This window comes from Gobius niger (genome assembly GCF_951799975.1).
Source record: "Gobius niger genome assembly, chromosome: 18".
Taxonomy (NCBI): Eukaryota; Metazoa; Chordata; class Actinopteri; order Gobiiformes; family Gobiidae; genus Gobius; species Gobius niger.
The window spans coordinates 9630259-9651620 of record NC_136869.1 but is presented as its reverse complement, the minus strand read 5'-3'; the positions used below and the strand labels follow the sequence as shown (position 1 = coordinate 9651620).

The window sequence follows — 21362 nt, the reverse complement described above, 5'->3', positions numbered from 1 at the left end:
TCTTCACTTTACTTCTGGTATTATTACGCCTTACAATATAGTTCCCCTTATTATCCACTTAGAAAATCCACATAGTTTAATTCTGTGTAGCTTCACGTAACCATATTTAAACAGGGAAAGCTATCGCACATTTGATCACATTATATATTAAGTTAAAGCAAAATTTGAAAATTACTACAAAATGCGGCACTTCATTACAAAATTACGGTTTTATTACACAAAGAAGTTATTATTACATTTTGAACTGTTATTACATTTTGAAGTGTTATTACAAAATGCGCCTCTTCAGGGTGTTCTCACTTTTTCACAATAAAACTCGGCCTTATGCGCTTTTATTTTGAAACGAGCAGCCGCTACAAGCAACACTTCCGCCGCGCGTTGTGGTTCCTACGCACCGGTGACGCTCCTCGTAAATCTCGGCAGACGCTCACTCTTGAGGCGGCCAGAAATTGCCAACAGTGAAGCGAGCGCAGGAATAACGGGACTGCGGGAGAAGTGTCAACCCTTTCTCGGGCACAGCCGTGGCATCTCCCCGGGGATGAGCCTCAGAGAGCGGAGTGGGAGGCGAGAAACGACCCGCGGAAGAAGAACGCACCGACTCCATCCAAGCCCAGTCCGTGGACGCGAAAGAGGTTTGTTTTCCTCCCCCTTTGCGAATGGTAGTTTTGGACTGGGATGCGATGTGTTGCGCTAAAGCGGGATAAATGCATAAATTATGAACCGGTTAGGATCCTACTGTGTGCGTGTGTTTGTGCTCCTGTCAACATACTCCTCCTGTAGCGGGACAGGCAGGTGGTTAACTGGACAAACGTGACTGCAGCTAATCAGCTTTACAGTAGTGTAGACAGCCTGAAGCCATGAAGTCAATGCTGCAGTGTTAAGTAACCTGAAATGTCAAGATGTTTACTGGGTGCCCTAAATCAGCTGCCCTTCTTCTATCAATCAAAATTGCTTACTATCCTTATTGGATCATTTCAGTTTGTTCATCTATTTATTGCATTGGCATATTTTCTGGACTGTCATTGCGTAAATTCACTCAGTTACTATCATTCAGTTGTACAATTGCTCAGTGTGCCTTGAGAATTGTCTAAGTGGACACACCGTGACTTCAATTTTAGCAAAATCCAATTAAACCATGCAGTGAACAAAGGGTCCTGTAGGCAGGGCCGGATTTAAGTAAAATGGGCCCCGGGGCTAAAGTTTTTTCAGGGCCCCCATAATCACTCAATATTTATTTATATACCGCCATAACAACATCTGTACATATGCTGTATGTCTGTCTGTCTGATTTCTCTCTCTCTAGGATAAATGAATGTTTGTTTGTTTTTAGAAGTAACTTCTTAAACATAGTACAAGTTTAAAAAAATGTCAAATTTGTAGAAAGAAAAAAAAAACAGCTTAACATAATGACCCCAATTTGAGCTCCGTGGCTCTCGTGGAAGAACCTCTGCTACTGCCAGACTAGTGGGGGGACATGTTTAAAAGGGGGGTCTGGGGGTCCTCCCACAGAGACTTTTTTTTATTTTAATGGTGCATTTTCATGCATTTTAACAGACCAATAGGTACATATTTTTTCCAAGTGTCAACTCAATGAAAATGGCTCAGACTTGGTGTTGTCCTGGTTTAGTCTTGGTTTAGTCCTGGTTTAGTCTTGGTATAGTCCTGGTTTAGTCTTGGTTTAGTCCTGGTTTGGTCTTGGTTTAGTCCTGGTTTAGTCTTGGTTTAGACCTGGTTTGGTCTTGGTTTAGTCCTGGTTTAGTCTTGGTTTAGACCTGGTGTAGTCCTGGTTTAGTCCTGGTTTAGTCCTGGTTTGGTCTTGGTTTAGTCCTGGTTTAGTCTTGGTTTAGACCTGGTGTAGTCCTGGTTTATTCTTGGTTTAGTCCTGGTTTGGTCTTGGTTTAGACCTGGTTTAGTCTTGGTTTAGTCCTGGTTTGGTCTTGGTTTAGACCTGGTTTAGTCTTGGTTTAGTCCTGGTTTGGTCTTGGTTTAGTCCTGGTTTAGTCTTGGTTTAGACCTGGTGTAGTCCTGGTTTAGTCCTGGTTTAGTCTTGGTTTAGTCCTGGTTTAGTCTTGGTATAGTCCTGGTTTAGTCTTGGTTTAGTCCTGGTTTGGTCTTGGTTTAGTCCTGGTTTAGTCTTGGTTTACACCTGGTGTAGTCCTTGTTTAGACCTGGTTTAGTCTTGGTATAGACCTGGTTTAGTCTTGGTATAGTCCTGGTTTAGTCTTGGTTTAGTCCTGGTTTGGTCTTGGTTTAGTCTTGGTTTTGTCCTGGTTTAGTCCTGGTTTAGTCTTGGTTTAGTCCTGGTTTAGTCTTGGTTTAGACCTGGTGTAGTCCTGGTTTAGTCTTGGTTTAGTCTTGGTTTTGTCCTGGTTTAGTCCTGGTACATTTTCGGGTTTATTCATCTGAAAAATGTGAGGGGGTATGCAAAAGAGAGAGGGAACTAGTTTACAGCCCGCACTGAGCACACATTTTCTCTGTTTGCCCATGGGCCCTTCAACCTGCCGGGCCCCTGGGCTTAGCCCCTGTAAGCCCCTTCATAAATCCGGCCTTGCCTGTAGGGATGCTGTATTTGGGTATTCCCACAAAGTATGGTCAATATATGTCATGTACTGCACAGGAGGTAGGACAGAAGGGAATGGGTAAACTCTCTTGCTGCCCTAAGTAAAGTATTGCACTGGAGATGAAAAACGATGCTGTTTTTGGTATGAAAATGTTATATTTTGATTAAAGAACGGAAAAGGAAGTCTGTTTCCTTTTGGAGTGAAGAAACATGGCGTTTCCTCTTTGCTTCTAGTTCCTCCATGTCAAAACCTGATCACTCGCTTTTCCAAAATAGGATTTTTGCTACATTTAAATAAGTTGCAAACAAATGAATGATTGAATGAATGAAATAATGAAGTAAATCCAAGGTCCACTGGTTTAAGGAGTCCATGCATTTAAGTGACTTCTCATAACGAACAGTCACTGAGAAAAATAGGGAGTTATATTGTCTCATTGTAAATTATCTGATCAGTTGCGCTTTAGAAATGAATTTAATCTATTTTCTGTTATTATTATGCTATCTTATCACTTACTCTCTTTTTGACTTAGCTAGTACTTTGTAATCTTTTTCAGTCTGCACAGTGTGTCTTTTATGTGGACACAGCTGTGTCTGGGCTGGTCACAGGAAAAATATGGATGTCTCTTTAGGGTTGCCAGATCCTTTTTGACTGCCACAGTTTGCTCACATTCAGGTTGTTATTTGCTCAGGCTGTTGCGGTTCCTACCTCTAGTATCTCCTGTGTTTTCTTTTAATGTGACAAAGGGTTTGTTTTGAGCATTTTTCTAGACTCAGATATGAAAAATAATCTGAACTGTATCAATAATGCTTTAAAAATTTAATTCTTTACTGGTGCTTGGCTCTTCAGGTGCGGTGCATTCTTTCCATTCATGGCGTCTTCCAGGTGACCTCTGGTGAACCACAAGCCCTCGACACGGTGAGAAATACTTCCAAAAAGGAATTTCATAGATTTCAAATAAGCATTCACCAATAAGCATTCATTGGTTTTAAGTATGTTAGGTGTTATTAATTTTGGCCTAGCTGTAGTTAATATCAAACATATCTAATATAAAAGTTCAAACAACACATGCAATACTCTTAAGAATCTAGTATAATAATTGCCGGTGTCCAAAATGTCAATTAATTTCAAACTACCTGAATAAGTGATGAAAAATAGTTACCACATAGGTTTGAAATCTAGCCAAACATAACGCACTACGACAAGCCAACATGGCCCGTTTCATTTATTTATTCCTTCATTGCACACGCCATACACACAATATTACACTGTAAGTTCATTTGAGCACTGTATGCTCTAAGTCTTAAACATATTTCATCCATATTCTCTCCAGCAGTGTTTGTTTCTGGTGGAACGGCTGATGCTGAAGCTGGGATAAAAGTGTTTCTAGCTCATTGCACTGCATTACTCTGAATCAGGCTAAATTTAGATGGTCTATATTTAGAGCCTCAGCCATGACAAAACATGGGAGAGGATGAAATAAGAGATATGATTTTGTGATGGATTGGATTTTAAAAGAACATGTTTATTTTCACATATAATAGCTTTCTTTACATGTTATAGATTCAGAAGCAAACTTCACATGTTGTATCAATTGAAACTACTAGGCTATAGATATAAAGCCTATATTGATCAAATCAGTAATTTCAGGATGTCTAATTATTAGGCCCGAGCGGCCTGCCGTCGCAAGGGCCTATTGTAATCGCAATCACAGCGCAGTGCGCGCAGCGCACTGAACCTAAGTGCGCGGAGCGCACGAAAACAGCGCGAAGCGCTGTCCCCATGTCAACCGTAAACTCACCGTGTAAAACAGTGACAGCCCACACCAGAGGTGTGGGCCCTTTATACTTATTATTGCATTAAAATGAATGGGGGTATATAGTGTGAATGGGGGTATATAGTGGATGACGAGCGCGAAGCGCTCGTCATCCACCCAGGAACCCCACGGGTGCGTGCGGATCGTTGAAAGCTTTCCAAAAATGTATAATATGATATCGTCGCGAAAGCGACGATATTGTTTTTCTCGGAAATATTATTATTCTTTCTTCTTTCTTCTTCTTCTTCTTCTTCTTTCTTTCTTCTGCTCTTTGAGCAGGAATTTGACCCCCTGAACATTGTCGAAAACTCACCAAACTTTGCCCAAAATTCAATTTTGGTGAAAAATTAATTTAAATATGTGTTTTATTTTGGGGGGGAAAAAAATGGCGCGACAGCGCCACCTACAAAAGTCAAAATACATTACGCCAATGGGGGAGGGGCCGAAGTAAACTTTGTCGTAGAGCGACGAGATTTGGTACAAATATTCGTCATGTGACGACAAAAAAAAAATATTATTGTGGCCACGCCCCCTGACAAACCGGAAGTCCGCCATTTTCAAAGGAAGCCCGGAGAATGCTGAGTCAGCGTTTTCGCTGACATCGCATTTTAACGAACTCCTCCTAGGGCGTTTCACCAAATGAGCTCAAAATCGCTCCAGCTCATCTCGAGATGTGGGGCATCAAAAGTTATCCAAATTTTTTGGCTAAGTTTTACGGTTTGTTTGCGGCGAAGCCGCAATCTTTCCGAAGTATTTTGCGATTCATCAAAAACTAAAAATCGCTCCCATTCGCACAAACAAACTCCGATTAAAAATCGGAAATATACATTTTATTGACCTTTCACCCCTGGACGCAACAAATGTGAAAAAGTGACATTGGGCGCGATAGCGCCCCCTCCAGGTGCAGAAGAAAAATTGCATTATGGGAAAAAAATTAGTTTGTCGGAAATGGATGAAATTCGGCACAAAAATAGTTGATGGCGTCCCGATCCAAAAAGCCAATGAGACCCATATCGTATTTTGTACGGTGTTGCTATGGTGACGCCCAGGGCCTCCCATGTTATCGTATTGGGACTGACACATGAATCTCACATTATGCAACACTCCAGCGCGTTAGCGCCCCCTGTCAGGAGCTTGTGGACAGTGATCATGGAAGTACGGCCCGTTAGGGCCGTCTGACGCTAATTGTGAAATTAAAAAGATTACGGGCGCGCTAGCGCCCTCTGCAGGCTGGAGCCATTATTCACATGGAGGGGCTAAAAATGTTGTTTTGATGTTTACTGACAACGATTAATGGCACATCGGTGCAATAAAATGCAGTGTGGCAACGCTGGCGCCCTTGGTAGGGTTGTGGCAACAGAGGCGCTAAAGGAGGCACGGCCCGCGAGGGCCGTTCGATGCCGCTTGCGGCTTTAATATTATTATTATTATTACTATTATACAGTAGAAAGACAAGGTTTAAAGCCGAGTTTGTAGCCGAGATATTTCATATATGTTCAGAGTACTGGTGCAGAAACAGTTAAATATCAATTTTTCTGTTTTTTAATAAATACTTTTTATGTTTTGACACATTCTTGGGGTACACAATTTTGGGCTAAGGGGGCTCAGCCTGACAGCTTCATCTGCTGGGGTGCTCCAGGGAATAAGTTTGGGAATCACACTACTGCTTTAGGGCAGGAGTTCCCAAACTTTTTAACGTTATACTTTCCACTGTATAACGTTTTTGCCTCTTACGCTACTTTAGGGAAGACAAGCATTGTAAAATCAAGTTAATATGTATTTAAAGCAATACTAACTTGTTTACCTTAATAAATCTATGATGTAGTCCCTCTTGTTGTAATACAAGTGTTAAAGGGATGATTGGGGGGGTCTTTCATCTCCCCCTGGTGTCTCTGGCCAGAAAACCACAATTGCAACTTGACTGCCACTGGACCGGAGCACCAATACACACTAATAGAATCACAAAGAAGAAGCTAACAGGCTAACAGGCAAAGCTAACTGTTGGCTAGTGCCACTTAGACAGTGTTTACAGCCAAGTTTGAGTGAAAAAAATGATTTCCATTGTGTAATTGGATGAACAATATCCCTCTCTCTCTTTGTCTTTTCTGTCAGCGTAGTATTTACTCTCACGGACAATTAATACGTTAAAAAATCGCAACTTGCTACGACGCCTGCAGTGGCGCTTATGGCCTCTAGGGGCATAAGTTACTTAGTACTACTTTAAACTGTTTATTTTTAATATTGAAATGGATTTCACATGCTGTATGCTGCTTTACACAAAAAAAATATGCTAAAATCAGTAGCATTTTTTATTTTCTTTCATCCTGATATCATCTGGGGACCCCCACCCAAGGCCACCCCCACTTTGGGAACCATTGCTTTAGAGGATTCTCTAGATTAGGAGGCATTTTTGCTTGGTCGAGGGCTGATTTTCTGAATTGTAGCCCAAAGTAAAGCACCACTTTCTGCAAATGCCAGTGTTGTACTTAATATCGGACCAGTGTTCTGTTTGGAAATTAATTAAAGTAATTGACAGTATTTCTCACAGCACTTTAAATCTTAAAATGAGTACTCTGATGTATTTCTCAAAATCATCTTGAGGGCCAAAGGTTCTCTGCTGGAGGGCTGGATTTGGCTCCCGGGCTTGACATTGCCTACCCCCGCTCTAGATGATTCTGTTTTTTTTTCCAAAATGACGTGCTAATTATTCCAACCAATCAATTACACTCGATTGATCCGCTTGTTAACAACCATCCATTGCATTATTTACAACACAATTGACTGATAAGGGATTAAATCAGGACTGAAGGCTGATCTCATTATTTCTCACCAGGACCATCTGTATCTGTCAGCCGTCTCTTTCCCCCTCTGCTCACTGGCCCGCTCATTCATCCATTTACACCTCCATCTGTGCTCAGCCTATCGGTGATATCTGCATCCTCGTGCTCTCTCTCTCTCTCTCTCTCTCCTCCACACCCCTCCCCTCCTCTTTCTCCTCAAAAAACGCTAAATTATTTAACAACATCAGACAAACGGACATTGGGATTTGCTGCTGCTGATGCTGAGCTAGGAGGGGCCGCATGGAGATAAAGGGATAGGAGACACATAGGTGCACCGTCTGGGAAAATGAGAAGGGGGGAGTGTTTGGATAGGCTGTAGGTGATACGGCTAGCCCTTCGTTTTGGTGCATGCGCGTATCGATTGGCAGGAGAAGGTCATGGAGCCGAGACGAGATTAGCCAAAAGAGAAAGAGAGAGAGAGAGAGAGAGAAAGGGAGAGAGGGAGAGGCGAGGCGGAGGTGCGCGGCCGGCAGCAGGGAAGAGACGAGACACATTGAGAGAACGCGTTTTATGTGTAGGCTGCAATGGGGGAGAGCTATATGTACCAGCGGCTGCCGTTCAACAGAGCGGAGGAGGAAGAGGACGCAGATGAGGATGAAGAGGAGAGAGGCAGGAGGGTGAGAGGCAGCAGCAGCAGCACCAGCAGTGGACAAATGGTAAAGACTGTGATGTTGCTTTCAGGTGTAAAGACTGCTGTTCAGAGGAGGAGTACGTGTGTGCCTGTGTGTGTGCGTGCCTTTGCCTGAGGTGATTTGGGGGCGGGGCTAATTGGCTTCACTATAGACTACTACAAAAGACGACTGGCTTTGTTATAGAGCTGTGGTAAACTGGGGGAAATGAACATTGCACTAATATGACTTAATGCTTTATATAAACTTACTACTCTGGACTTATTCCTGACTATTTGCATTGTCACCACTATTTAATGTTTATATTTATATATATATGATAAGTGTGCTGATTGGATTGTTCTATTATTATATAACATTACACTGAACAACTTCTTATGGTGATTTAAAGCTGGGGTACGTGATTTTTCTTGTTCAAAGTTAGCGGTGCTAAAGTGACCACCCCCAAAATAAATGGCGCTAATTTAGACTCTACTTCTATCTTCCATCGCTCTATAAACATTTAAATGAAGACAATGCAACAAGGTCTGTTTTCTGCTGTGTTTACAACATATTCTGAGGTGGCAAAAATAATTCTACAACAATAAAAAGGTAGTTACCCCAGTAGGGCTGAAAGATATATCATTATCGTATCGAGATATGAACAGTCAAGATATTAATATTGAAAAAGCGATGATATATCGTTATTGTATTGATATCGAGATATGAACATTCAAAGCATTCAAATCAAAAAAGCAAGATATAAACTATAAAGATTTTCATAAATAAAACTGCACTCTTTTGTATTATGTTTTTATTTTTCTAAAACATGCTTGTTTTTCACCTAACCCATAGTTATATCATATTGTATTGATATCGAGATATCTGGCATGAATATCGAGATATGAAATGTTGCCCATATTGTTCAGCCCTATACCCCAGCTTTAAATTGTCCAAAAATGTTGAACAATGCCTTTTCATTTTTCAGCAAATTTTGTTCAAACCACACATAAAGACATACAATATCAGCACTAAAACAATGCAAACTAACTCAATTTGAAAGAAAAAAAAATCATGTCTCAAACTGAAATTTTGCACATTTAGAGTTTCCATACGGCTGTGTTAACGTGTAAGCCTTTGTCAGAGAGAGTGATTCTACATACAGTGGTTTCTTGTGGTTATTACGTCACAATAACGATCATTTGGTGATATATTGGGCAGCTCTCAATAGCAACAACAAAACTGCTAGAATTTCAACTCTGTTTTCATGGCTAGTCTGTAACTGTACTGGTTGCAAAATAGTATGTCAAACACTGTACAGAAAACCATGCAAAGTTGTCTTAGTGCTTTTTAAATAAAGTTTGATTTGATTTGTTTTAGCCGTGTAAGATTTGCTGGTGCCGTCAACGTGTCGCCAAGACGATTAGGAGCACGCAGTAGCTCCTTCATTTCCTTTCCACTTAACTTTATTGCTCCATTACGAGTGTCCATTTGTCTGCCCCTCCAGCAAACACCAATTTCCTGTCAACATCTGTGTCTTTGATTAGGTTCAGACTTTTTCGAGCTTAAAAGTTTAAAGACTAGATTGTTTTCCTAAAGCCTCCACTTGTTTCAGCTTTCCAGCAATCGTTATATATTTTAGTTTTTACTGTGGTGTAAACACTTCTATGGGAGCAAATCCTATTTTAAAGGTGGACATACAGAATCCGCTTACACTGCACCATTACTTTGCATATTTGGCTCTCGACTAATTTTAGATCTAACACCGTCTTCCCTGTTTGCAGATGCAGTGCGAGGAGGGGACCGAGTGGCTTCTGGAGCTCCTCACGGACGTCCAGCTTCAACAATACTTCGTCCGAATCCGAGATGAGCTCAACGTCACCAGGCTGTCCCACTTCGACTATGTTAAAAACGAGGATTTGGAGAAGATCGGCATGGGGCGTCCAGGTATGGCTGCAACATCAGCGACAAACGCTGAGAGATTGACATTTGAATAGTTACAATTACCAACTGGCTCTGTATACGCACAAAGCTTTCAGATTCCTTTGTGCAGCTTCATTCAGCCCTGTGTCTGTGTTCTTGCCTTTTATTTCTCTCCAGCCGCTGTCTCTAAAGTCTAAGCGGTCTGGGATTTGGACAGTCACGACTCGCATTGATTTAAGGTCTGAAAGTCACGTCTGATTGTGTTGTTTCAGGCCAAAGGCGGCTGTGGGAGGCAGTCAAGAGAAGAAGAGCACTCTACAAACGCAAGTCCTGGATGAGCAAGGTTCGAACAACGCAGGCAAAGGCAGTTTTTGGTTTTCCTTTTTATGAATATGGCTGTATTTCCCTCAGGCTGCTAATTTATTGCTAAACTATCTTTTTTGCAATATTAGGTGCAATAGTCATTATGCAAGAAGACACATTGTATTGCAAAATAACTGGCCTTCAATTTAACTCACCCTAGAACAGAAACGCCTGCAACATTTCTGAATTCAGTCCCGTTTTAGTTTTGTTTGGGCCGTTTTTAGTATATTGTAAGCCTTGTTCTTTTCTTTAGGTGTTCCCAGTGAAGCGCCCCGACTCGGACACCCAGCAGCCCTGTGCTCAGGGGGCCTCCGGTGGGGCAAGCCCCGGCGGTGGCAGCAGCGGTGAGGGCGGAGGAGCCTCTCTCACCTGCCTCATCAGAGAACCTGAGCTGCAGCTGCTCGAGAGGCTGGGGGACGGGACGTTCGGGGTGGTGCGCAGGGGGGAGTGGACCGCGCCCAATGGGAGAGTGGTGAGGGACATATCATTGTACATTGCTGTCTTTGTTTCATGTGGTCAGTAATTGTTAGGTTTGTGTATAAGTTTGGTGGCAAGCTAGCTCAAAAGGTGAAAGTCACATATCAATATCACGTAGGTAGGTAGTAGGGCGATGCTTAATTTCCGAAACTATTCACATACTGTATCACATCAAAGTAGTATTGTGACGTATTGCAAACGATATTTTGTCCCAGTCCTAGTAAGTATTGTAGGTCTTCCTAAAATGACGATTTTGGGGCTTTGAAGAGGGTTGGCCCGATACCTGAAAGAAGGGCATGTAAAGAGAGTGGGAGGTTGGACGAGATGGGTAAATGGGCGGCTTGAGTGACAACTGGAAGGGTGTTCATAAAATGTGGTCCTGCTCCCGAACTTAAAGGGACTATACGGAGTTTAAAAATGTTAAAACTAAGTATTTTCATCCCCCTACATGTTCCAGCCATGTCCTAATGTGTAGAATGAGCTCAGACCTGTTCACCACAACTGCTTCTAAAAACCTGCAAAAAAGTTGTTACTTCGGGTCCGAATTGCCGTAATGCACGAGCTTAACATAGACTCCAGTTACGTGTAAGACCTGAGGGGGCAGTAGTGAGCATAAAATGACCAACTTGCATCTAGTCCCTTTAAGGAAAAACAGTCTTCATGTGTTTTATATGATAAAACTAAACTGATGGATCAACGGGTAACAGCGATATATATGTCTATTGCAACGATGTCTATTGTATATTTTGATTTCGCTAAAAACATTAGAGATAAAAAAAACAACACACTCATTCCTACATTAAGAAAATATGTCAAATAAGTTACATTTTCAGAAAATGTTGCAATAGGCCATACTTCTGGATATCTTTCCTGATCCAGGTTTGCAGAGATTCTGAAACATTGTTATTTCGGGTCAAAGATGGCGGCTGTGTTAGATCTCTATAAATTCATCCCATTTCCCTCTTTCTTTATTTGATTGAATTATAGTGTCTGTTAATTTACCCTAAAACTTGCAGAATGTCATTTCAAGGTTGGAGTTTTACTTGTATTTCAATGCGAGTTAGTTTTATTGCCAAGCTAAGCCCACAATGGTGTCATAATCATTGATTTCATTCTCAGTTGTCTCACCTTTTTTTTTTAAAGCTGTCCGTGGCTGTGAAGTGTCTGAAGGCCGGTGTGCTGGACTCAGACGGTTTGGACGATTTTATCAGAGAAGTCAACGCCATGCACTCGCTGAGCCACCAGAACCTCATCCGCCTGCACGGGATCGTCCTCACTCAGCCAATGAAAATGGTAATGTTGTTCTTTTTGTCCCATATCCCCCAGTGAGCGTTATAAATAGCCGTAGTGCAAACACTCAAACATCTGTGCTCGCTCACAATGCGCTGAATCCTCACTTTTGTACGTAGGTGACTGAGTTGGCTCCGCTGGGGTCACTCTTGGACCGGCTCCGAAAGCGCCAGGGCCACATCCTGATCTCCTCTCTGTGTAATTACGCCGTACAGGTCAGTTTCACCACAGGAAGTCAAGCAACAACAGCTGCTGAGGGAGACAGACCACAACTTCCCCTTTACATCACTCGCTCACTGCATTCCTTCAGGCTCGCCGCATTCTTGTGTCACACCCAAATATGCAAACGTGTGGGTTATTGCTTCGTTTTTCGTAGTGTCAGAATTGTACAGAAAGACCGTATCAGTCCCAGAATGAGCATATCTTTGCTCTTTTTTAGCTTACATATAGAGACATACCCTATTCTACAATAAGATATTTACTTGGGTGTTTTCTCGTATAATGTAATACTTCTCCCTAGGTGGCCTGTGGTATGGCCTACTTGGAGTCGAAACGTTTTCTGCACCGAGACCTTGCAGCCCGAAACGTCCTGCTGTCCACGAACGAAACCGTGAAGATCGGAGACTTTGGACTAATGAGAGCCCTGCCCACACACACTGACCTGTACATCATGGAGGAGGGCCACAAGATCCCTTTCCCCTGGTGGGTGGTTTGCTTCTGGACTCGTTAATGTCTGAAAATATTGCTTAATAATGTGTAATTGGTTATCAGGTGTGCTCCCGAGTCGCTGAAGTCTCGCTCCTTTTCTCACGCGTCCGATACCTGGATGTTCGGAGTCACTTTGTGGGAAATGTTCACACACGGGCAGGAGCCGTGGCTGGGACTCAATGGCAGTCAGGTAATCTATTAAATTTGATGCCAAGCTCAAAGCAGTAAATAATATCTGGCGAAGTTGAATGAGATTAGAAAATATTCAGATACTGTGTAATGGTCGATTGAGTCATAGGAAATGGGAGTAAATCTTGACTTTTAACTGTGGGATAGAAATAAATCTATGACCTAAACTCAACATTACCAGTCAGACACACCCGAGTCAAAGCAACGCCCTCTTTCTTCCGTCATGCACAGTATAACATTTACAAAACAACATGACCCCTGGTTTATTCATTTATTACTAGCAAGTTGTATTTGATACTAATAAGTCATTCAGATTGATTCAGAGGTGGATTGTGTGTAATTGGAAGCGATTTGTCATGTACCAGTTACTCTTTTTTTCCAAGGTTTGACTTTTTTTAACATTTTATTTTAATTGGCAGTAAACACACGACATTTCTTGACTATTTTTACTGCATACGTTTGTTGACAATCCAAAAAAATATGGTCTGAGACACATTTTTGACTAAAACCTAAACATTTTTAAAAGTTTCCCATTGTATTTAATTTGCAAATCTAAAGGAATTAAATATGCTCTGATTTTCTTTTTCCACAAAGAATTAAAACATTGTATTCGGGCATAAAAATTACATCAACTGTCTGCTAACAATACTTTTCCATAGATTCTCCATAAGGTGGACGTGGAGGCTGAGCGACTGTCTAAACCGGACGACTGCCCTCAGGACATTTATAACGTGATGCTGCAGTGCTGGAGCCCCAAACCCGAGGACAGACCCACCTTCATCGCACTCCGAGACTTCCTGCTCGAGGTATCGTCTCTAAACCAATATCTGTGGATCCCCTTATAACAATTATTAGTACTTAAAGAATACTATAACAAGAATTGCTTTTATGTGATCAGTTACTATGAGCCATAGTACAGTGAATTTTTTTTTCTGCCGCAGACGATGCCCACAGACATGAGAGCTTTACAGGACTTTGAGGAAGATGACAAGCTGCAGATCAAAATGAATGATGTCATCACCATCATCGAGGGGAGGTCAGTGTGACTCATCTGTCTGTTTTCAGCTACACAATACTTCAGCTCCTTCCAAAGCTTCGGAGAAAGCTTTGGAATAGAATTGAAGTTCCTTTACCTTAGTGCCAGTGCTTCCTACAAACATCTAAGGCATTTTAGTGACTGCATAACTAAATAATGTGATGGAATAGACTTGTTTTCTGTCAATGTCCAAAAAGTTAAACAAGTGTCCAACTCTAAAGCCCTGTTTATTAATGTGCAATGCTGTCCTCACCTCTGCTGATTGTGTAACATTAGTAACTATTTCCAAATATATCTGATTTAGGCCATTTATCATCATACAAATATGTTCATAATTACTGCTATTCATTTTTAACATCTTTATAAAGGCATGCATTCTCATTTCACTCTTCAGAGCGGAGCATTACTGGTGGCGCGGTCAGAACCGGCGGACCCTCCGTATGGGGCAGTTTCCTCGTCACGTGGTCACGTCTGTGGCCGGTCTGTCGGCGCAGGACATCAGCCGGCCGCTCAAACACTCCTTCATCCACACGGGACACGGGGACACCGACCCCCACAGGAGCTGGGGCTTCGCAGACCGCATAGACAGGTGACTTCATTTATGCCTTACAAGTTGATATTTGTGTGTATTTGACCTTGTGGTGATCCAGCGGCTTTGTGAGTGTTCAGCATGGCGTCTTTAATTTCCATCACAGTGGCCTCTAGGATGCCCCAGGATCAATTGGTCAGAAGATTTTCACTGCTGACGGACCCTCTCACCAGAAAACCTACAAAACAGTTGATCCTGGAGCATCCTGGAGAGCACTGTGATCAAACGTAAAGGCGCCATGATGACCACTCATACACTCGCTGGGCCACTACAAGGTCAAATATGCACAAATATAAACTTTTTTTCCACTTAAAAGGTTGCATAATGCACCTTTAATAAATGAAAGAACAAACTTGAGACAAACTGGCTTAGTAAAAGTAGCTTCATAATAGAAAGTATCAATACAACTAAACAACAAATATAAAATACGAAATGTTGGTGTCTACTTATGAAACTTGTGAAACTTGTGACCCTTTAGCTATTGTATTGCTACTTATTCCCACAAGATGGCAGCAGTGCACTGTCTGCATTGTTAGTGTGTTAAGATTGGTTGTGTGCCATCATAGTCCTCAAAATCATCCAGACGTCAGAAAATAAATGCTCAGGGGCCAGATTAGGCGCTCACGCTCGACATTGACAGCTTGAATTATCCAGAAACCTACGTAAATTCAAAGAGACAATGTTTCCAATGGACAATTTCGATGACTCACCATTAACTGACAGTATTGATCATTTTTGTATTAACCAGTATTTCCAAAATGTTTTCCCTTTCCCCTGTAGTTTGTATTTAGGGAATCCAATGGACCCTCCTGATGTCCTCGGTACAACCCCAGCTGAGGCAAGACCAACCAAACTTCCCAACCGTGCCAAAAGTAAATGAGCACTTTACCTACAGTGCATCATACAGATTAAGAAAAAAAAAGCACTAAAACAACTTGTCTCATCTTTTTGTTAGAGCAACCTCCTCCTCGGCCGCCTCAGCCTGCTATTCTGCTCAAAAGTAAGTCTTATATTACTATGATATAACCTTTTACAGTTTTGTTTTAATTTTTGTGCGTCTTTGTTGCGCAGAGCCGTTTTACGACTCTGTGATGGAGGACTACGAGGACGAGGATGACAGCGCGTCCTCGGGTCTGAAGAAGCTGGGGGTGTCTCTGGGCCTGAAGCTCAGACCGTGGGAGGCGTCCGGATTCCGATCGGCCAAAAGCGAAGTGTCTCTCATTGACTTCACTGACGACAGCTTCAGCTCCACCACGCCCTCCCCCCTCTCCGAGCCGCACCAACGGGACGACGACACGCTGAAGGTAGGGGCTACAGAGATGAACACGTCTACAGTGTCTGTGTACATTGGTGTATGAATCTGAGAGTGAATGTGTGACTGGTTCCTTGCTGTAAAATGCTTTGGGCCTAATGAAGGTAGAGCTATATAAGTTGAGACAATTTATCATTTATCTACCATTTTAAAGGTACAGTGGGAGGAAAATGTATGTGAACCTTTTGGAATTATTCACATTTCTGCCTAAATTGGTCTGAAAATGTTTGTCTGATCTTTATCAAAATCATAAGAATGAGTAAACTGTGTCTGCTTAAACTAATCCCACCCAAACAATGACATGTTATCATATTTTTATTGACCATAACATGTAAACATTCACAGCACAGGGAGGAAAAAGTAAGTGAACCCTTGGGTCCAATAAGTGGTAGTCTGTTTTTTCGCTGGCAAGCCACACTTCAGGGCTGGCCTGGACTTCAAGTTGGCTCACACATGACTCAAAAAGTCTGCATACATTTGTCTAATAAGCTCTTAGACAAATGCTTAGCCAGGAGGTTCACTTACTTTTTCCACGCTGTCTTGTGAAATGCACATCTTATGGTCAATAAAAAGAGGATAACATGTAGCTGTTTGGGTGGTATTCGTTCAAGCAGACATTCTTATGATTTTGATAAAGATCAGACCACCAAATTCCAAAGGGTTCACATATATTTTCCTCCCGCTGTGTATAGATAGCTTTCATGTGAAGTTAAAGGTCACACTTGCAAGTGCCATTGTAAGTTTAACAGTCTGTTTTTTTCTTTTTTCATAGTCTGACTCAAAAATATGACAATCTACTGTATTTAGCTCCTAATTTAGTCACATTCACCCTTTATGTTGGAAAAAGCTCCAAAGGAACTAAGACCTAAGAGCAATCCAAATTGTATTAACTACTTTATTTCTGGAGTTGTCAAATGTCTGCTCGCAGTTATTACAGTGTGTCATTTTTCTGAAGGATATTTGCCGCATTGATAAAAAGTCTGTGTGTGGTTGTGCATCTCATTTCAGGATACTCCCTCCATCCTGGACTGGCCGCTCCCTCAGCCGGCCTATGACGAGGTGGCTGCGGAGGTGGATGATCAGTCTGAGGACCAGGAGGTGAGGACCATCAACAAGAGCCAGACTGAAGAGCCCTCAAGTGCAGCTGCAGCTGGAGCGGAGGCCAAAATTGCAACGAGGAATGAGTCTCAGTCTGCTGACCTCTTCCAGGAACTACAGAGGGAGGTGAGGAAAATCTGAGCTGGCTTTTACCTGTTATATTGTAGGTCAATAACTTTATCTCCACCTCCTACCTTCTCTTCCCTCAATGATAAAAATAAGAGTTTAAATTAAATTCTAGCATGCAGGAATAGATATCGTTCATACTACTAAATGGATGAATCATTTGTTTGTATGTGTACTTGCCTCTTTGTCTCAGGTGATGGTAAAGCTGCAGGTGCCCATGTCATCTGGACGCTCCCTCCCCTCCTCCCCCCTGCCCTTACCCCTGGCCCCTCTGACCCCTCACAGACAAATCTACTTGCCCTCCCCCTCTCCTTCCTCCACCACCTCCTCATTCACCACCTGTTTAGAAGAACTGCAACAACAACAGCAACAACATCGTCCCGTACTTCCTCCCCGCAGCCCCGCCCCTCCTCTGCGCCACGTCAAGTACAGTCCGTCCCAGAAATCCAACCAGTCCCAGGCCCGCACCAGCTCCATCTCCCTGGGCAACGATGAAGACGCGCCGCCGCAAATCCCGCCCAGAGACCACGCGTTTTCTCAGCCAGCTTCTCGCTCGTCCTCTCCGCTCTCCTTAGTCCCGATAGCGATACCCCCGCCGCCCCAGTCCGTGTCCCCGCGCAGGTCAGCGGGACTTTTGGGGCCGCTTTTGTCGACCAACTCCCCGCCCTTCTCATCTCCCTCCCCTCCTCAAGGCAGCGCGTCCAAACTAGCCGCCGCTCCAAGTCCCTATTCATCTACGTCGCTGCTGGACCCTCTTGTTTGTCGGGACGGGCGGGGCTTTCCCTCTTTGATCGAGAGCCCACCGAGTACGATGCCTGCTCCTCTGCCAGAGCGTCCCGCATATCTGGAAAGGTGTGCAAAATAATCTTACATGGTACTATGTTGCTTCAGTTATGCTAGAGTGGCAACAGGACCGGCCCATGTCTTTTGAGCCTTGAGTTAAATATAAATCTAGAATTTCATGACAGATTAGTCTATTAGCACCTTTCAGGAAACAAATTAAGGCTTTACTACACAGAGAGGAAATTTCCTTGTTTATAGCTGCTTCTTTTGAATAGATACGGAGCGGCGAACTTGGCAGCAGTTAGACCCATGGTGCAGCAGCCTCCAGGCCCTAAACCAAACTCGTCATACAACAACAATAACGGAGGAACCACGAATCCCAGCATGCTACCAGAGCAAAGCATTGCTAAGGCGAGTGAGGAAGAACCATTGCCATGTTTTTTCTGAATGTGGTGGTATAAATGTCTTTGCCTTTTACTCTGTAGGTTCACGGAGAGGTTCACGGTGTCACGTTGGAGGAGTGTCGGACCGCTTTGCTCAGTCACAGCTGGAGCGTTCCTCAGGCCATAAACCATCTCAAGGTGAACTGCAGACTTCAAGCTAACAGCGGGTGCTTTGAGGGTCTCTAAAGGGGGGGAATTACTACAACTACGGTCTAAACCAGTTCTCAATGGTTTCACTCAAATACCTCCTAAACTTCACAAAGTCTAAACTGAAAAATTGAGTTCCTCATCCTGACATGTCTGTGGTCTTGGTGTGTTTGAGTTGCTCTGATAGTGCTGAGACTGTATAAAAAGTTGTGCCCCGTCTTGTCTGTAGGTGGAGCAGCTGTTTCGTCTGGGGCTTCGGTCCAGAGGAGACTGTGAGGCGATGCTGCAGAGCTGTCACTGGAACCTGGAGGAGGCCAGCACCGTCATGTTGGACACATACGGACCTCACCGCAAAAAGTAACACGCCACTTTTTTTCTCCAATATCATACATGTATTATACCTCATTGTATGTATGAAATTTAAAGTAAAGTCTTAAAGTACACACAACAGGCTACATCAGTGGTTCCCAACCTTCTCTGTCTTGCGGACCCCTTGGCCCTTGACTTGTTGTCAAATATAAGCAGTCACTTTAAAAGCACTATATGTATGTGAAAAGACAATGTTGTGTCAATTATTTTATATATTTTATATTTTTGGCTGATTTTTCCAAATGTCTGGTCTATAATCCGGTAAAAACATAAATACCTGGCAACTCTAGCAGTGGCAAAATGTACTTTATTACTTTAGGTGATTCAATCATAGTTTCTGTCCCAGCTTTGATTAGTTGCTGTTAGCATTAGCATCCTGCCGTTAGCATTTGCATACTGTTGCTAGCCGCGGCATTTTGCGCTGGGATCAAAAACACAATTATGGTGAAAAGGTTCAAACTAACTCAGCGATTGAATGACAAACTGACAGGAAGCATGTCCATATTGAAAGAGATTTAGTCAAACCTGTATTTATTAAACTGTAGCTAACCAATTTTCATTGCGATATTTCTCTGTTCCCCTGAGGCCTAGGGTAGGACTCATTTGGAACTCTATCACTTCCAGTCCAGGAACTTTTTTGAGCCGATAGCCGATATTTTAAAATCCCCAAATATCGGCCCAATGTATATCGGTCGACGTCTATCCTAAACAGTACATTTTACTGCAAAATATATCCCTTTCAAAATTATGTTCAGTTTCACCTTTCTACAATATGAAGTAGTTCGAAGTACCCCCACTAGGTCCCCGTACCCCTGGTTGGGAAACACTGTGTTAGACATCCCTTTCACCAGAATAGTTAATGTCCCTAATAACTTCACCCTCATTTCAAATATCTTATTGTTTTGTTCAATTAAGCAAAAATATACATGAAAAATACATCTCATAGGGTCTTTTCTAATGTTTTGTGTTTGAATTCCCAGGCAATGACAACAGAGCAAGGCTGAATTGTAATCACTGGATGAAGACGTGCTCCTTTCGTTCGGATTCTCTACTGTGAACTGGGACCTCGATGAAACCCAACAGAACAAACTGACTTCTAATTATTTATTTATTTATTGCACTCGTTTGTTGCTGCTGGTAGCTATGGCTGTTTTAATGTGGGTGTAACTTTGCTGTTGCTATCGCAATCACATGCCGGTAAGTGTGTATACGAACATTTGCCTTTTGCTTTTAGTGAGTCAGGGACATTTGCACATGTAAAGTGTGGCTCGTCTAGATACTATTGTGACAACGTACCTATATGAAGATGTTGTATTAAAATGTTAACGACAATAATTAACGATGCTTCGACTGCTGGTCAGGTCGATTTATATATATATAATAACACACGAATAAGTAAAGTGTTATAACAATGAAGATGCTCAATATTTGCTGTTTATGTCAAAAGAAGTGCAATAATGTCCCTCTTGTATTTACAGGGTATTACATAAATACTTGAAATATCGTAAGAGCCAATTAGAGGTTAGAGGCGCTTGTACTTTTTACACCAATCCCAAGCACGGCTACATTTAGAAAACAGAAGTCACACAGTCATTCTTATTCTTAATCTACATAAACGTGAAATATGAGCTTGATATGAGCTCCTTTAATCATTCTATCAATATAAATGCTTAAAATTCAGATCCAATCATTTCAAAGTGTTATTTTTTTCTTACAATTGAGACTCTTTGCAGTGGAGGAGTAGCCTGGTAACTTAAAAAGTAAGTAAGTAAGTAAAGCATGGTAATAGACCCTTTCGCTGCTGGCAACATCAGCTGGAGGCAGGAAGTGATCAGGAGAAATAATATTAAACTAAAACTAGCGATTATAAGTGTAAAACTACGACTAAAAATGTGGTCCTGTTGTGGCTTAAAGGGATATTTCAGGATTTTTGACATAGCGCGTCATTTCCTAGTTATCCAGAGTGTTGCCTATTTCTGGAGATATGTTTTTTGTAATTCATGCAGTGCTTATATTTGAAGAGTTTTGTGGCGCTAGGCTAGTGCAAGGCTAGCACATTTCTATGGTATCAGCTAGCCTGCATTAAAAACAGTCTGACCCGCTCCACAGTGCACCTGAGGCAAATCACTAAATGTCTGTGTCGATGGAATAATTTTTGGAATATAACTGACCTTGCATCACATGAATGATTGCATTTTGAGGGACTATTTTCTAGCAGATCACTCCGCCGCCGCACAGCTTACAACCACGAAGCTGATGCTGCTCAAACATAAGTTCTTTTAAATGCAAAATGGTTAAAATGGTTCTATCGACACAAACATTTATATGGTTAGTCTGGCGTTATAAGTGATTTGCCGCAGGTGCACTGTGGAGCGGGTCAGACTGTTTTTAATGTAGGCTAGCTGATACCATAGAAATGTGCTAGCCTTGCACTAGCCTAGCGCCACAAAACTCTTCAAATATAAGAACTGCATGAAAAAATATTTAGGCCTTATGTCAAAAATCTTGAAATATCCCTTTAAGGTGCAAGAACAAGAGGAATGACATTTGAGACGATAAAATAAGGTTTATCTGATATTTCCAACAACAGTTAGACATTTTTTTATCGTTACTATGACAACAGCTACAATGGAAATAGATAGAAATCTAGCTTCCTGCCTCCAGCGAAGCCCACAATGTTTACAAAC

General features: G+C 42.2%; 1 protein-coding gene across 2 annotated transcripts; it reads left to right on the top strand.

Annotated features, from left to right (window-relative positions):
• Positions 1 to 397: 397 nt before the first annotated feature.
• On the top strand, positions 398 to 20277 carry tnk2a (tyrosine kinase, non-receptor, 2a). 2 transcript variants are annotated; one of them, XM_079576569.1, is made up of 22 exons: positions 398 to 632; positions 3408 to 3476; positions 7733 to 7870; positions 9607 to 9769; positions 10018 to 10088; positions 10362 to 10580; positions 11729 to 11878; positions 11995 to 12090; positions 12396 to 12577; positions 12647 to 12773; positions 13432 to 13578; positions 13714 to 13808; positions 14203 to 14397; positions 15178 to 15269; positions 15353 to 15397; positions 15469 to 15701; positions 16718 to 16933; positions 17127 to 17785; positions 17992 to 18127; positions 18202 to 18297; positions 18536 to 18663; positions 19656 to 20277. In XM_079576569.1, the coding sequence occupies exons 3-22, from the start codon at positions 7739 to 7741 to the stop codon at positions 19660 to 19662; spliced, it is 3189 nt and encodes a 1062-aa protein (XP_079432695.1). In that variant the 5' UTR covers positions 398 to 632; positions 3408 to 3476; positions 7733 to 7738; the 3' UTR covers positions 19663 to 20277. The 2 variants fall into 2 exon arrangements, with proteins under 2 accessions (XP_079432695.1, XP_079432694.1); XM_079576568.1 differs by lacking the exons at positions 7733 to 7870; positions 18202 to 18297; positions 18536 to 18663; positions 19656 to 20277 and having other exon boundaries at positions 17992 to 18178.
• Positions 20278 to 21362: the final 1085 nt, after the last annotated feature.

Excerpts from the sequence above, each read along its gene's own strand:
- tnk2a (XM_079576569.1), top strand. The coding sequence starts at position 7,739 with ATGGGGGAGAGCTATATGTACCAGCGGCTGCCGTTCAACAGAGCGGAG. Across the intron at positions 11,879-11,994 it reads TCACTCAGCCAATGAAAATG|GTGACTGAGTTGGCTCCGCT; the intron begins GTAATGTTGTTC and ends TTTTGTACGTAG. Across the intron at positions 15,702-16,717 it reads GGGACGACGACACGCTGAAG|GATACTCCCTCCATCCTGGA; the intron begins GTAGGGGCTACA and ends ATCTCATTTCAG.